General features: G+C 31.9%; 2 protein-coding genes across 4 annotated transcripts in view; one reads left to right on the forward strand and one right to left on the reverse strand.

The window, feature by feature from the left end:
• Positions 1–3,043: 3,043 nt before the first annotated feature.
• LOC107454928 (fibroblast growth factor 1) overlaps positions 3,044–14,065 on the reverse strand; it is a 28,219-nt gene continuing 17,197 nt past the window's right edge. The window contains exon 4 of the mRNA XM_016072272.5: positions 3,044–4,438. Within this exon, the coding sequence (XP_015927758.2) occupies positions 4,250–4,438 (189 nt within the window). The 3' untranslated portion in view covers positions 3,044–4,249. The remainder of the gene's footprint in view (positions 4,439–14,065) is intronic.
• Positions 10,006–14,065, forward strand: part of Ubc10 (ubiquitin conjugating enzyme 10) — a 36,033-nt gene continuing 31,973 nt past the window's right edge. Inside the window, exons 1-2 of one of the 3 annotated variants that reach the window (XM_087152603.1) lie at positions 10,080–10,189; positions 12,744–12,821. The gene's annotated coding sequence lies outside the window, so the exon portion shown is untranslated. Of the gene's footprint in view, positions 10,516–12,743; positions 12,822–14,065 lie in introns of all 3 variants that reach the window. The other 2 variants (XM_016072277.4, XM_071178184.2) reach the window with 2 other exon arrangements.

Below are 14,065 nucleotides of genomic sequence, written 5' to 3' on the forward strand. Positions count from 1 at the left end.
TTATTCATTTTTCTTCTTCAATGCATTGGATTTCAAAGGCAATTTACACTAAACAGAAACCATGAATACATGCACGTGAACTCCCTATAAATTTGTTTGTACTTAATTTAAACATTGCTATTTGGAAAACTGGAATTGAATGTTCTCATTTTTTAAAGACAGGTTTATAAGAAAGGAACACCATTACAATCGTGTCTCAAGAAATGGGATTATTTTGCATAAAGGCAAGAACATGAAGTTCGAAATAAAACTACAAATAATGCAGTAAATAACCGAGACAAACAATCGTTCCATTATGTTATTTGGCCCTCATGAAACAATCTGTTTCCTACCCTATTTGTGCGTTTTTATTTAATACCATATTCTGATTTACTTTGTTATAATTACATACTTGATTATACTATGTTTGACATCACAAAAGTATCTTTCATTGAAATTTCGTAAACCAATCATAGTTTAATCTCCGTTCAGTGGCGTTAGCAGAATTTTTTCAAGGGGGGTGTTCATGATTTTCTGAAACTACTAAAAGAAATTCGAGTATGTAATAAGGCACTATTATTTCCCTAATTTAGACAGCTAGATAATTTGACTTTTTATTTAGACAACATTGTTTAGATAAATTTTGATTTGATTTTTTAAGTTTAAGAACATAATGTAATATCTTCTAGCATGTAATATCTTCTTAAAAAAGTCCAATGTCATATGGGTGGGAAGTAACACTTTGAGGGCCACTTTCACATTCATCAGATTTTGATGTGCTAGAAACGTTTTCTTCAACGGAAGTTCAACAGAAAAACTTACATTGGTACTAGATGCTGTCACCTCACTAATTTCAGATCGTGATTTTTTCTCAAAATAATTAAAAATTGTTAAATTCTTGCGTTTTGACATCCAAAAGATCCAAGAACATCAAATGTATATATTGGCACAGAAATATCCGCTATGCTACGATCTTAAAGCTTCGAGCTGGAATGAATAACTTCAACGTCCCGCTGACGCCAACAAAATACTGGTTTGTTAGCTCAAAGCCTGGTTTCTTAGAACTAGCGCCTTATCTGGGCGTCAGCGGAAAGTTGATGTAGAGCTGACGCCAAAAAAATACTTTTCTGTTAGCTCAGCGTGAGCAGTCCGTCCAACGCAGACATTATCTCTCATTTCGCATGCGTTAATAACGTAAACAAATATTTATTTTGAATTTGTATTGATTTTGTTTTTGTCGACCAGTGTTTTAGAGAACAAATAATGACTTTGTCCAAGAAAAAACACATTATAGCTGAGCTAAATGAAGAGTGCTATGATTAATGAAGAAGCTATGTTTAATGTCAAAATCAAAATCTTGGCTGATTTCAATGTGCTGTTGGATGCTGTCCGCCATTGCTTCTGTGGTTAACGTCACGTTGTAATCCAACTGCAGTTGAGTTGGATGGCAATTGTAGTTCAAGATGAGCGTTCGATGACGTATACTATCAAACTCACAAATGGACCAATCAGAGGTTAGCGCTGATTTCCAGCTGACGGCGTCCTGTCCTAAGAAACCAGGCCTTAAGACTGAACAAATCAGATTTAGCAACGATCTCCGAAGGACAAACGGCAGAGATAACTCTTAGTCTGACTAACTAACTCCACTGTTCTCCGTTCCCTCTTTTATATAAATTTTCACCGCAACTCCAAAATTCTCGAATTGTCTCAAACACGACAGAACGTGTAGGATTCCAGAATCATCGCGTAAAGACCTCGCGAATGAAAGCCAGTCTCGAAAACTATCGCGACTGGCAGGACAGAAAGAAACCAGTCCGTAACAGTATCACGTGAATTTGGTTTCAAAAGTACAACCCTATTATAGTAAATGTTTTTTCAGTGTTCTGAGAAATACCGTGAGAAAAAAAAAGTAGGCATAAAGCAAATAAAAATATATAGTCTTAAAAAATAATAGCCCGCATAATTTCTACTAAAATTTTTATTTTTACCATTTTGTCTGAGCTCAAGGGGGGAGTTTAAACCCCTCCCTTGCGTACGCCACTGTCTCCGTTATTTTAAGGGGGTGTTAGAAAGAGACTGTTTGCATCTAACTGTACGCTAAATGGATGCCAAGCGAATATCAACATCGCCAACTCTTGAAACGAAGTAGCACGGCCTGGGCCCGACTTAGCCTAATAGGGGTCGGAGGCAAAAATTTCTCTGCCCCCCCCCCATTGCTTCACTACTTGAGTAATGAAGAACCGAACTTTATGAAGGTATTTTTCATCTCTATTTAAATAACAAAAAATTTATTAGAACCTAAAATAGCTATGAAGTCCCCCCTCTCCAATGTCAGACGAAATATCGTTCTATTTTTATTGATCTTCTGACAATTCTATGTCCATCATGCCGAATGCAGTTTTCTGATTGTAGCTGTGAAACATCTTTGCTGACATTAGAGCGGCTAAAATGTCGCTCAATTAAGCCAATCAAAATCCTGTCATTGTTGATTATCGCTAAATGTGTCCATCGTAATAGCCAAAATTTATCTGAATTCCACCCTCGAAAAGAAGGAAATGTAAAATAAAGTTTCTACTCGATTTGGGGGACCCGTATCATAACCACCTAGAGTATGATAAACCTTCTAGTAGGTGTTGCCCGTATGCCTTTGTCACGACTTTCATTTTGCTTATAAAAAATAGCACGAAATAAATTTCTGTTTTAAAATATTGTTTTGAAAGCATAATTATATCTAAATAAAATAGGCAGTTGCTTTCTTAACGGAAGTTTAAATAATGTTGGCTTGTAATGTTCACCTCTTATATGACTCGACCCCCCCCCCTTTTTTTATAACGAGATAGCAAATTTCTGGTATGTCTACTAAATAAGTCGATATGTAAACATAAAAATTTCTAAAATTAAATATAATTATTAAGTCAGCAAAATTTTCTCAAGTTAAGAATATTTTACGTCTGGATATTTGCCTTCAAATAAAGCTACTGAATGTTCTGGAAATTTATAACCTTATAATTTTCCATTTTTAACATAATTTTTGTATTCTTTTTTCTAAACGTAATTTAAAGCATTGTTTTTTTTTCTTAAAAAGAAAACTTTATGTGTAAAAGAAATATGATTTTGCGAGTTTTTTAAACTAACTTAAGCATCCTAATTAATAACAATCACGTGATTTTTGGACATGCGCTAACGACACTGACCTGTGAAACTCGACTTTTCGGATAGAAGCTCGTATAGTTCTAGTGTTACTTTTTAAAAGTTGGAAACTACTTTCTATATTCGAATAAGACAATTTATAAAACAAAGATTATCTTTAAGTTTTCTTTTTCTACCATCATTTGAAGACACTCAACTTCGAAAATACGATTTTATGTCAGACAGTTGAACGCTGAAACGGCATAGTGTCCTAAAAAATAGTTTGGAATGAAGTAAGATTCGTTAAAATTAAAAAAGAAACTGCTATGAACATCGAGAATGGTTATCACAAAAGTGCAACAAAAAGATTGAAAAGTTAATCTATTGTAATTAATTATATTTTCATATTTTATAATTTATTCCAACTAGAATAAACATATTTTCTTTTTAAATGTTGTCCTTTCTTTTCACTAGCATTTTACTTAAATAATTTCTTAAAAATAACCTAAAATAGTCTGAAACAAATAATGAAATTCCTTTCTGATTGTCATATTAAAATTCGACCTCTGAAAAACCAAATATATGATATTGATTAAATATAAATTTAAATACAGTTTTCGAAAATCTCGACTGGTTAAAAAAAAAAAAAAGTCATAACTGTCGGAACACCTCTACGGAACGAATCCTATCGGAACATCTTTTGGGAATAAAAGAATTTATGCTTGCAAAATAGATTCTATCTTAAAGGCCTGTTTAGACGATCCAAAGTTCTTGGATGAAGACTGATTAATGGAAGCTTGAGCTTGGATTGCGTAAGCGATCATCCAAGTACTTGGACCAAATCCTTGACCATCTTTTCATCCAAGTTTTTTCTCCCTTCCATCAGATGTTGTCTGTTTTCATATACTTTAGTCCAAATAAATTAGGGTCTATTTGTGTTATTATGATTTTATTTGTATTTATTTAGTCATTTTAAACGTTTATAAGTATGATGTTGAATATGAACAAGTTTTTCTTCCGACCCATCAGTGAGATTGAAGAACTTGGTCGACGAATCATCCAATTTCTTGGAGAGAGAAATTCCCTCAATTTTTTAGGATTCAAGAACCGAGGCCTTTAAAGACAACAAAATGACATTTATCTATGGTAAAGGTGATCTGGGAACGAATTTCACTGCATGCTGTTGATGCTTCGTTCTGTGTCCTTTCTTCATCTTTCCAGACTTCTTTATTCCCACGTACCATTCTTTATCATTTCCTAACCACACGTAACGATTCCAACCGTCTTCATACAATTCTCTGAACCAAGTATTTTCAGAATCTTCATCAAGCTGGAAAAACAAAAAAATATATGGTTTTGTAGAGTCTACCACTACAAAAATACAATTAGCTAGTATAAAAGACAACTCGATTTTATGTAGGGGTTGACTATGTTTACGTATCATTACTAGATTAATTCAATGTCATATTTATTTATTAAGTTTATATATATATATATATTCCATTTAATATTATATGTTAACCTAATATCATGATTTGATATTGCAGCACGCTACCCAACCGCCAACTTCCTTTATTTCCCCCTACTTATCTATGCCAAAAGTACCAGTTGCCCTAGGGCAAAATTTCAGATTAAGAGGTTTAGAGCACGCTTACGCGACCAGGTACCTTATCAACCACAGATCGTCGTTGTCTACCTTTTTATAGATGGCGATTTACACGGTCGAATACTCCTCTCCCCACATTGGTGACCCGGGAGTGATGTGAACATGCCTACGTTGTCAGAAACTGCCACTTTGAAATGAACACGCCTATCTTGACAGTAACTCTCAATTCGATCTGAACACGCCTACTTCGATGGATGATCCACATTGAATAATTGAGTTGTGACTGCGAGGTTATCCACCTCCTCGCTCTGTTGCTACTCAGTCTCGATCACGTACAGCGTATACACTCGACTGCTAAAAGGCAAAACAGGAGCGAACTTAATACAGCTCTCACGATCAGCACTCAAAAGTACGGTGATCTTCATGCAGCGTCTTCTCACAAAACAGCAGTGATTTGAGGGAATTAATTTTCGACTATGTCAACCTTAATGTATCAAAAGGTACCTCAAGATAGTTAACATGTCTTATATACTAGTGATTTGGTATTTGTAGTGGTAGTTACGCCACAGATTCATCGAATTCTATCACAGATAAAATTCTGGTAGGGGAGTACTGTAGCGTATCTACCACAGCAAAAATACAATTCCCTAGTATAAAAAGACTTGTTATTTCGATTTTATGTACCTTTTCATAGATGACATGATCGAATACTCCCCACAGTTAGTTCTCAAATTTATTTAATTTTAGCTTGGTTACAACAGAGGTGTCTTGCACACAATTCTAGACTGTTTTACCAACATTACAGCAATAAATGATGACAGTAGACCATAATTTCTGTAATAAATCAGCCATAATTTATTGCCATATTGATTTTTTTTTTTAAACTTCATGCGTTATCAGAATCTCGGGTGTCAGAAAGACAGACCACTGCTCGTTTTAAAAACTCGTTTTACTCAATTATCTTCATGTATATTTAAAAAGATTAGAGGTTTTAGTAAAAATTAATAATTGAAAAAAAATACGATGTTTCAGGAATTTTAGTTTAAAAAGGTGACAACATGGCGTTCAACATGGTAAAAAAAATTTCATAACTTTTGACCCAAAAATGTTTTGAACATTAAATTAAATGAGGAAAATTAAAATTTATTAAATTTTTGACATAAAACATATACATTTACGAATTCGTACTTAAAGGATACATAAAGACCTGTTATTGGATTCATACACTAAATATATAGATGCGTAAAGTGGTGCGTACAAGTAAAAATCTGATATCTTTCCTATACTTTTTATAGAGAATAATTGACTCAATGTGTTCGAAAACTGGTCATTTTCAACAAAATTAATCTTACAGGAGAGTCGAAAAATAAAAGAGCTTTTTTTTTAATTTCTCGATATTAAAATATAGCTGGTTACAAAATATTTTACTGCACACCATTACTTATTTTTTTTTTAATTTAAAATATAATTAGAACTTGGAGAGATGACTGGTCTTCAGATAAAAACTAATACTGTACATGATTTTTAACAAGCGGAAATATTTGTCAATAAGGAATGACTTTATGTGAGTTTTAAACTTATATATTCATGTTGTAGATTTAGAGATCTTTGGGATTATAACTATCTGTGCTGAGATTTTCTTCATAGAAGGACAAAAACTCATCGGGTTTATAGTGCAAAAACTTGTTTGATGTCGGCAGTTTTTTTATGACAATTTTCCAAAATAAACTAATTTCCTTAACTGGTTTAGGTGCAGCTTTTAGTGTACTTTTTAACTAGTAAATGTTAACTAGCATAAACCACCACTGAACGGAGATTAACCAGGTGGAGTGCTTTCATTAGCTATTATGTGACACCTAAAACTGTTGTTTCACCTTTCTTACTTTGACCACAGGAGGAGTATTTTCACATTTTTCTTATAATATTCCGACCACCATCTTTTGAAATCGTATTATTTGTAGCCACCTTCTTTACTTTTATCTCTCTTTTTATTTTCTTGCATGTACAATATAAACCCTCTGAATCACTTGTTGTGTGATATAAAGCATCAACAGGCCTGAACTAAGTAATTAATTGTTAAGTTAGGTGAACGATTTCATGAGCAACAACGGCAGCCTTCTAGCGGTATACATCCAAGTTATTATAACCGAGAACATGTTATCTCCATTATGCAGCCTGCTTTCATGGCACAAAATATACTGCATCAAGGACATGGACATTTATATTCTAACTTTGTATCTACGTCAGCTAAATTTGAAAATCCAAAAATTTTAATTTTGAGTGAAAAAAAAGTAAAGACTGGCTTTTTGTCTCATAGGATCTAATATTCCTCAAAATTTCATGAAAGGTTATTTTTTGAGACTAGAAAGCAGGATGAGGCTATTAGCATTAAAAAAATAAAAAAAAACTAACGTAAATGCTGAACATGCGTTATCTAAAAACCACAACATAAAAAGAAGTAGGTAGAGCGGAAGAGAAAGTGTTTCAGAGAAAAATGTTTCGACCTGAGTGGACTTTATACTATCTTAATCCTTTATAAGTTTTTTTTTTTTTTTTTTTTTTTTTGTTCTAAAAAATTTGTTGGGTTATCTATCATGGAAGCAAACTAGAAAAAAAAATTGTACAGTGTCTTTTATTGGGTCGTTTTACTGTGGCCCATGCAAAATTATTTTTGAATATTTTCTGAACATTTAATCTGAGAAAACTTGCTATTCGCGATCACAACATCTGGGGAGAAGACCGGTTCCATGGCTTCTCTCTCCTCCTCTTCTCAGTTGTACAACGATATTTTCTCTTCTCCTGATATCATTTAAATGTCCCAAAGGCTGATATGCCTGACACTAAATGAAACCAAAACTAGGGTTAAAATGCAGAATAATCTATCAAGCTCAATGGCAATAAATAAAGGTGTGTGACAGGGGGATGCATGCCTACTCTTCAATTTAGTATTAGAAAAAGTAATATGTGATTCTAACTTTGACACCACGGGAAATATTTTTAATAAATCTGTACAACTGTTGGCGTTTGCTGATGACATAGACATTATTGCTAGAACACTACTAAGATAGGCATTTATTTCTTTAGAGAAAGCGGCACACAAGATGGGTCAGAGAAAAAACGAGAGCAAAACTAAATATTTACCCTGTACTAAAACAAGCTTTAATAACCCCCATTTAGAAATTGAAGAATATAAATTTGAGGTTGTTGACAATTTCGATTACTTGGGTTGTGTAATCAACAAAAGGAACATTACCAGAATGGAAATACAAAGAAGAATTACTATAGCCAATAACTGTTTTAATGGAATTCGAAAATACATAAAATGGAATGTAATTTATAGAAAAACAAAAGTTTTATTATATAAATCTCATATAAGATCAATTTTAACACATGATTGTGAAACCTGGACTCTATCTTGTACGGATGAGGCTATGTTGGATACCTTTGAGAGAAAGGTCTTGAGAAGTATTTTTGGAGGAATTCAAAAAAATGGTGTGTGACTCAGTAGATCAAATCTACCACTCATATAATAAACCTGACATTATTAACTTTATTAAACGACAAAGAATAAAATGGGCAGGCCACGTTATCAGAATGGACGAAGACCGTACCACAAAAAGAGTTTTCGATGCCAGACCAGTTGGCACACGAAGAAGAGGCAGGCTGAATTTGAGATGGATAGATGGCCTAGAGAAAGACCTTTTGGTCTAAAAAAATTGGAAAAACACTAGCAAAAAAGGGTTATCCTGGAAAAACTTCCTGAGAAGGCCATGGCCCACCCTGGGCTATCGAGTCATGCATGATGACGATGAATTGTCATAAATATTTTTTAAAATTTCCGAGACGCTTTCTTTTGGAACTGTGTTCAATGTAGTTTTCAGTTCCATATAGTTTCTTAACTTAAAAGTTTTCTCATCTATCTGAAAATCAAGCCAGAAACTAACGTACTTCCGCCTCTTATGACTATCCACACGCCAAAGGTTTAAAGTATGTGAATTGTTGCCATAGGTAGAGAGTTCTGCTCTACGCCACCGCCAGCCCATTTCGATCACCAATTATATATTTTTTGTAGGTTGAAATTCAAATTATATTTCTATTAATAAACTGGTCAGGATTCTTTCTTTAAATGTCAACTTCTTCTAATTGTTTAAGACGGTAAAATTTTAATAAAACCAAATCCTATAGTACTTATATAATAAACCTGAGGTATTTATATAATAAACCTGTGGTATTTATATAATAAACCTGAGGTATTCATATAATAAACCTATTATATAAATTCTGTATAACGTATATGAATTTCACATAAAGTATTTATAAGCCTTTGTTATAGTTTTCAACCATTAATTTTCTGTTCTTATTCTCTTCTTTTTAGGTGCTGGAAATTAGTTAAAAAAATTTATAGATGAGAGTAATAAGTTTGTTCATTGATAGTCTCAGTAAATTCCATTAAAGTAATTTTAATTTACTATGAAAATTATCTTTTCACTTTCACATATTGTTCGTTTCCATTTCAAATGATTTGTAATTCAATGATATCCTTACCAATAAAACTTTTAAGACTTAGAACTAATGCTAATTTGTTGCTAAGAAAAAATCGATTTTCAGTGGCGCTGAGTTATAAATTTATAACTCTAATATATATAACTCAGAAATGCCGGTTATTATTAATAATTGATAGAGAGGAAATGAAAAGCCAATAAAAGGATCATTGCTGTTAATTGGGTAGTGAAGGTCAAAACCCCAATTCTTTCGAATAATTAAACAAAACATATTACGAGGTGATTAATAGAAACTCCTTCAGTGCATCCAAAGCAAACAAACGTTTTTTGATATTTTAATTTCCGCATATTTTGTGATTGCCCTCGATAATATTTTATCAAATTTTTCGTAGAATAATAATTTTTTCTTCTTTAAATTTTGGACTCAAAATGAATATTTGTCATTTTGACTTTATTTAAGACAAATATTTGGAAGTATAGAGAAAGAATGCTATACCACTAAGATGTTAATACAGACGGCAATTTCTTTAATTTCCAATAAAATGAAAATAGCCACTAAAGTAGAGCATTTATTGGAGAAAGAAAAGACATGCAAAAAGGAAAATTCACTTGCTAATGCAAACGAAAGAGACTTTGACTCCTATATGCCTTTTGCTTCCAAAGTGTGTGACTCTACATGAGAAACTAGACACGTACAGAAATATGAGGAGCTACTACAAATACAAGTATTCAACAGAATGTAGTTCTGCTAGAAGTCATCTGAAATAACAACGCCCCCTATAAGTCGTTGCATTCGTAAAGAGCAGATAGAAAGGATGTCTCGCGGAAAGGAAACCATCGCGGTTTCTCTTCTGACTTGCCTTTTTTCCCTCACTGTGACCGGTTATAGGTCTTTAATTTATTGGACTCAATCAGAGTGAAGTGACAAAATAAATTAAGTTTATGTTCTTTATTTTAACGGCATAAATAGTCGGTAAGTTAATCGATTCCGGGTTTATTATCCGATTACAATTTAATATATAATTTTAGGAATAATTAAGCAGTATCACTATATTTTGTTTACTTTTTGCATGATAAAAAACTTCGTTGTTAGTTGTCTGAATTGTTCATTCTTTGTGTTTTTACGTTAAATTCCAATTCATTGGGTTGATTATACAAATAACTTATATATTCATAATAATACATGTTATAAAGTATCTCAGTATTTAGTTATTTACATTCGACATAAGAAAAGCCGATTTGTTTCTTGGTTACGCCTCTTTCGTTCGTCGTCTTTATAAATATTTCCTAATAAAACAGGTAATAAAATATTGCAATACGTTCTTTTTACATTATATTATTCCTCGTCTAAACTTAAATCATAATTTTCTGTAAAATACAAATTTGTTACATCCTAATAGCTAAGCCTAATTTATCGTAGGATAGTTTCACTTCACCGATTTTTCCTAAATTTTGTTTTGACTTTAAATATTAAATGCTATAGTTTAAAAAAACGAGATTTCCATTTTTTTGCAAATTATTAGCCTACGTTAGATAATTGGAAGTGCCCATTTGAAATAAATGGTGAAATTGTTTCTGTAGCGTGTCAGTTTGTCCATTGCAAGTTGAAGTTCGCTTGTTTTATTTAAATCCATCAGCTTTCAATGTTTTTAGTGGTATGGGAATTAGTGATAAAGAAAAGTTAATTTTTTAATGTGATATATTCCCGCAATCATCTTAGCTCAGCTTCTGCGTGTATATATTTGTTTTTTAACACAAAAGCTGAATTGTTTATATTACTTATTTTTAAAGTCAAATCATGAAAAGAAAGTTTACCACTAGTTAAAACAATTATTTATGTTAAACAATGTAGTTTTTTATTTTCTATTTTATTTTTAATGTAACAAAACAAGGTATGCTTTTTGCTTTCGTTTGTGTCCATAGCCAATAATGTACTAGATAATACTTTGTTGTGAATCTCTTGCTTTACTTTTTGATATCTAAGAATGCTAATTTTTTTACATACGCAAGGTTTATAATGACATACATATTTATTTGAAATCTAGTGATAAATAGATAATGATATTCATATAATAAATTACAACTACCATAGTCCTGCGTAATATTTATACCAGGGACTGCAAACCTCTTATTTGTCAGACCTTTTATTTGAGTACCCTTCCTTTTTTTCCTGTTCTTTCCTACTTTTTCTTATTTCCCTTTTGATTTAGTGATAGCCAGGGAACCAAATAATGACCCAAGGTCAAATATTGCAACTGCACATGTTTTCCAATTTATTTCTTTTGAATGGGGTGTGTGGGGGGGGGGCAGAACATGAATTCTTTTTCAGTATGTCAGTATCTGTTTTGTGCTCGCCAATTCATGTTAAACTGGAGTGGCAGTGAAATAAAATCGTAAACCCTTAAGAGCAGGGCCGGATTACCCTATAGGCACGTGCATAGGGCCTACGAAAAACTTGGGAGAAAAAAATTTGTTGACAAAAATAATTTAGCTTTAAAAACAAGTGTATTTTGCACAAAATTATGAAGATACAAATAAAAATTTAATATTTTTTGGTAATAAATTATTTTGCAGAATCTTATGATCTAATATATTATATATTACTTTTTTGCGAATTTTGGATTCAACGAAATTTTGTATTATGCTGTCAAATTCCAAACTACGCAAAATGTCGTATTCAATAGACATAAGTGCGAGCGATGCCAAACAATCTTGATTCATTGTTGAACGCAAATAATTTTTTATCACTTTTAACCTGGAGAAAGATCTTTCTCCTTCTGCATTTGATCCAAGAATCGACAAATATATTTTTAATGCAACATGAACGTTAGGAAAAGTATTCACTAGTTTATCTTTAACATAGTTATCGATCGAACTAATCATAATGGTATTATCGATATCGGCAGTATGTCGGTATTGCAGATAAAGTTCGATAAACAAATTTGTAAATTAAAATCCATATTAATAAAAATGTAAAAAAAATATGCAAGAAAATTTTAGCATATATTTTGAAAAGAGGGGAAGGAGGGCCTAAAAACGGCTATGCCTAGGGCCCACGAAAGGTATAATCCGGCTCTGTGCCTAGGGCCTACGAAAGGTATAATCCGGCTCTGCTTAAGAGAAATAAGACGTGTTTTTCTTTCTGATTTTGATTAATGTTATCATTTTCTTTTGATCAAGAAAAAAAAATGCACCTAATTTTTCCATTCTCATTTGAGAATGATGGGGGGGGGGGAAGAGTATTGAAGTAAAAAAATTTGCTTTTCTTTCCACCTAAAATTTTCGGATAATTTTTCTTTTGTCTGCAAGATTAGTTTCAAAGAATGCTTCTCTAGGCAATCGAAGGGAAACAGATGTTTTTGATTTTTTCTATTTTTATTTCTGAATAATAAAAATAAAAAAAATCAATGACTGGCTTCATCTAGAATTTCAAATAGATTATATTAAACAAAAAGAAATTGAAGTCACACAAGTTTAAAAGATAATTTGATCTTTAAATCATCACGTTCTTAAATTTTTTTTTTCAGTATAAAGAAGACCATAGTTTACATTTCAATAAAATTTGACTGTGTGAGGATTTTGTAGCAAAATAATTTATCCATGTGGTACATTTTTCCCTCCTTTTTTTAAAAAAATTAGGTTGAAATAAATTTGAACTAATATTTTTATATATTATGCACATAAAAGTTTTCAATCACTCATTTGAGTCTTCACGTTATTGCTGGCAACTCTCGCTGATTCTATTACAAATATATATGTAGTGTTTTGTTCATTTTTACTTGTTATTTTTTTATTAATTGCAGATATGTCATTTCTTAGTTATTATTGATATTCTTGTGATTCATAAGAAAAAAATATTTGTTTTATTTCTGCCCGTGAAGTTTGAATTACGAATTCAAGGAATCTCTCCAAAACACTGTTTGCGCTGATATCGTCGTTAATCCATGCGATGTATTAGATTGTTCTTTTGACAATTATTGCTTTTAAAAAAATTTCTTTGCAGGTTTTAAAAAAATCTCGTTCTTTATACAATTGGTAAGAACTCAAGCAACTTATTTGCTAATTTACTTATATTCTAACGATTTAATCATTCTGCTTTTATAAGTAATCATTTTTTGACCTGCTTAATTTTTGTCAATAGTATCCTAAATCCATGTAGTGTTTTGATTGTATTTTTGGCAGTTATTGATATTGATTTTCATGCGGTTTGTAAATATTCCGATATATATTCATGACGATCTAGGGAATTCAACTTGCACATTAATTTTTAATGCAATGATTCTTTCGATTTTCTTGGCAGTTATTGCTATTGATTTCCACATAGTTTTTAGAAACCACCACTTTTAATCAGGGTTGGCAAGGTTTAGGACAGAATGGATTAATCCACGGTTTAAACCGCCCTGTCCAAAACTGTCTTAAACTGTCCAAAACCCTTTTACTCAAATTATGTCACAATTTTATCTGAACAATATTTAAGAGGTAAAATAAACATAGAACTAATAACATATTGATAATTAAATCTACTACAGAATATTTGTGTTTAAAAGTATAATGTTTTATTAATATTGTTTGATTCTTTAATTCAAACAAAGGAAGATTAATCAGTAATCAAGTTCAATTGATCCTCTCATTCAATAGTACATAACTGTAGTTTGGCCTTGCCATACAGGTTAAAATATGAGGGACTAAGTGCTGGGTTCGTCATAAACTGGTTTATTTATCTATAGTACTATTTAAGAATACTTTTATTTCATTCATGTTCAATTCTTATAGCATAGTGGTGATACATCACCAGTGTCAGTAACTGAAACTGATGTTATGCCCTTCAAAACTGTTAATACATTTTTCA

This window comes from Parasteatoda tepidariorum, chromosome 1 (assembly GCF_982258835.1).
Source record: "Parasteatoda tepidariorum strain Cologne lab strain chromosome 1, Ptep-v5.0, whole genome shotgun sequence".
Lineage (NCBI taxonomy): Eukaryota > Metazoa > Arthropoda > Arachnida > Araneae > Theridiidae > Parasteatoda > Parasteatoda tepidariorum.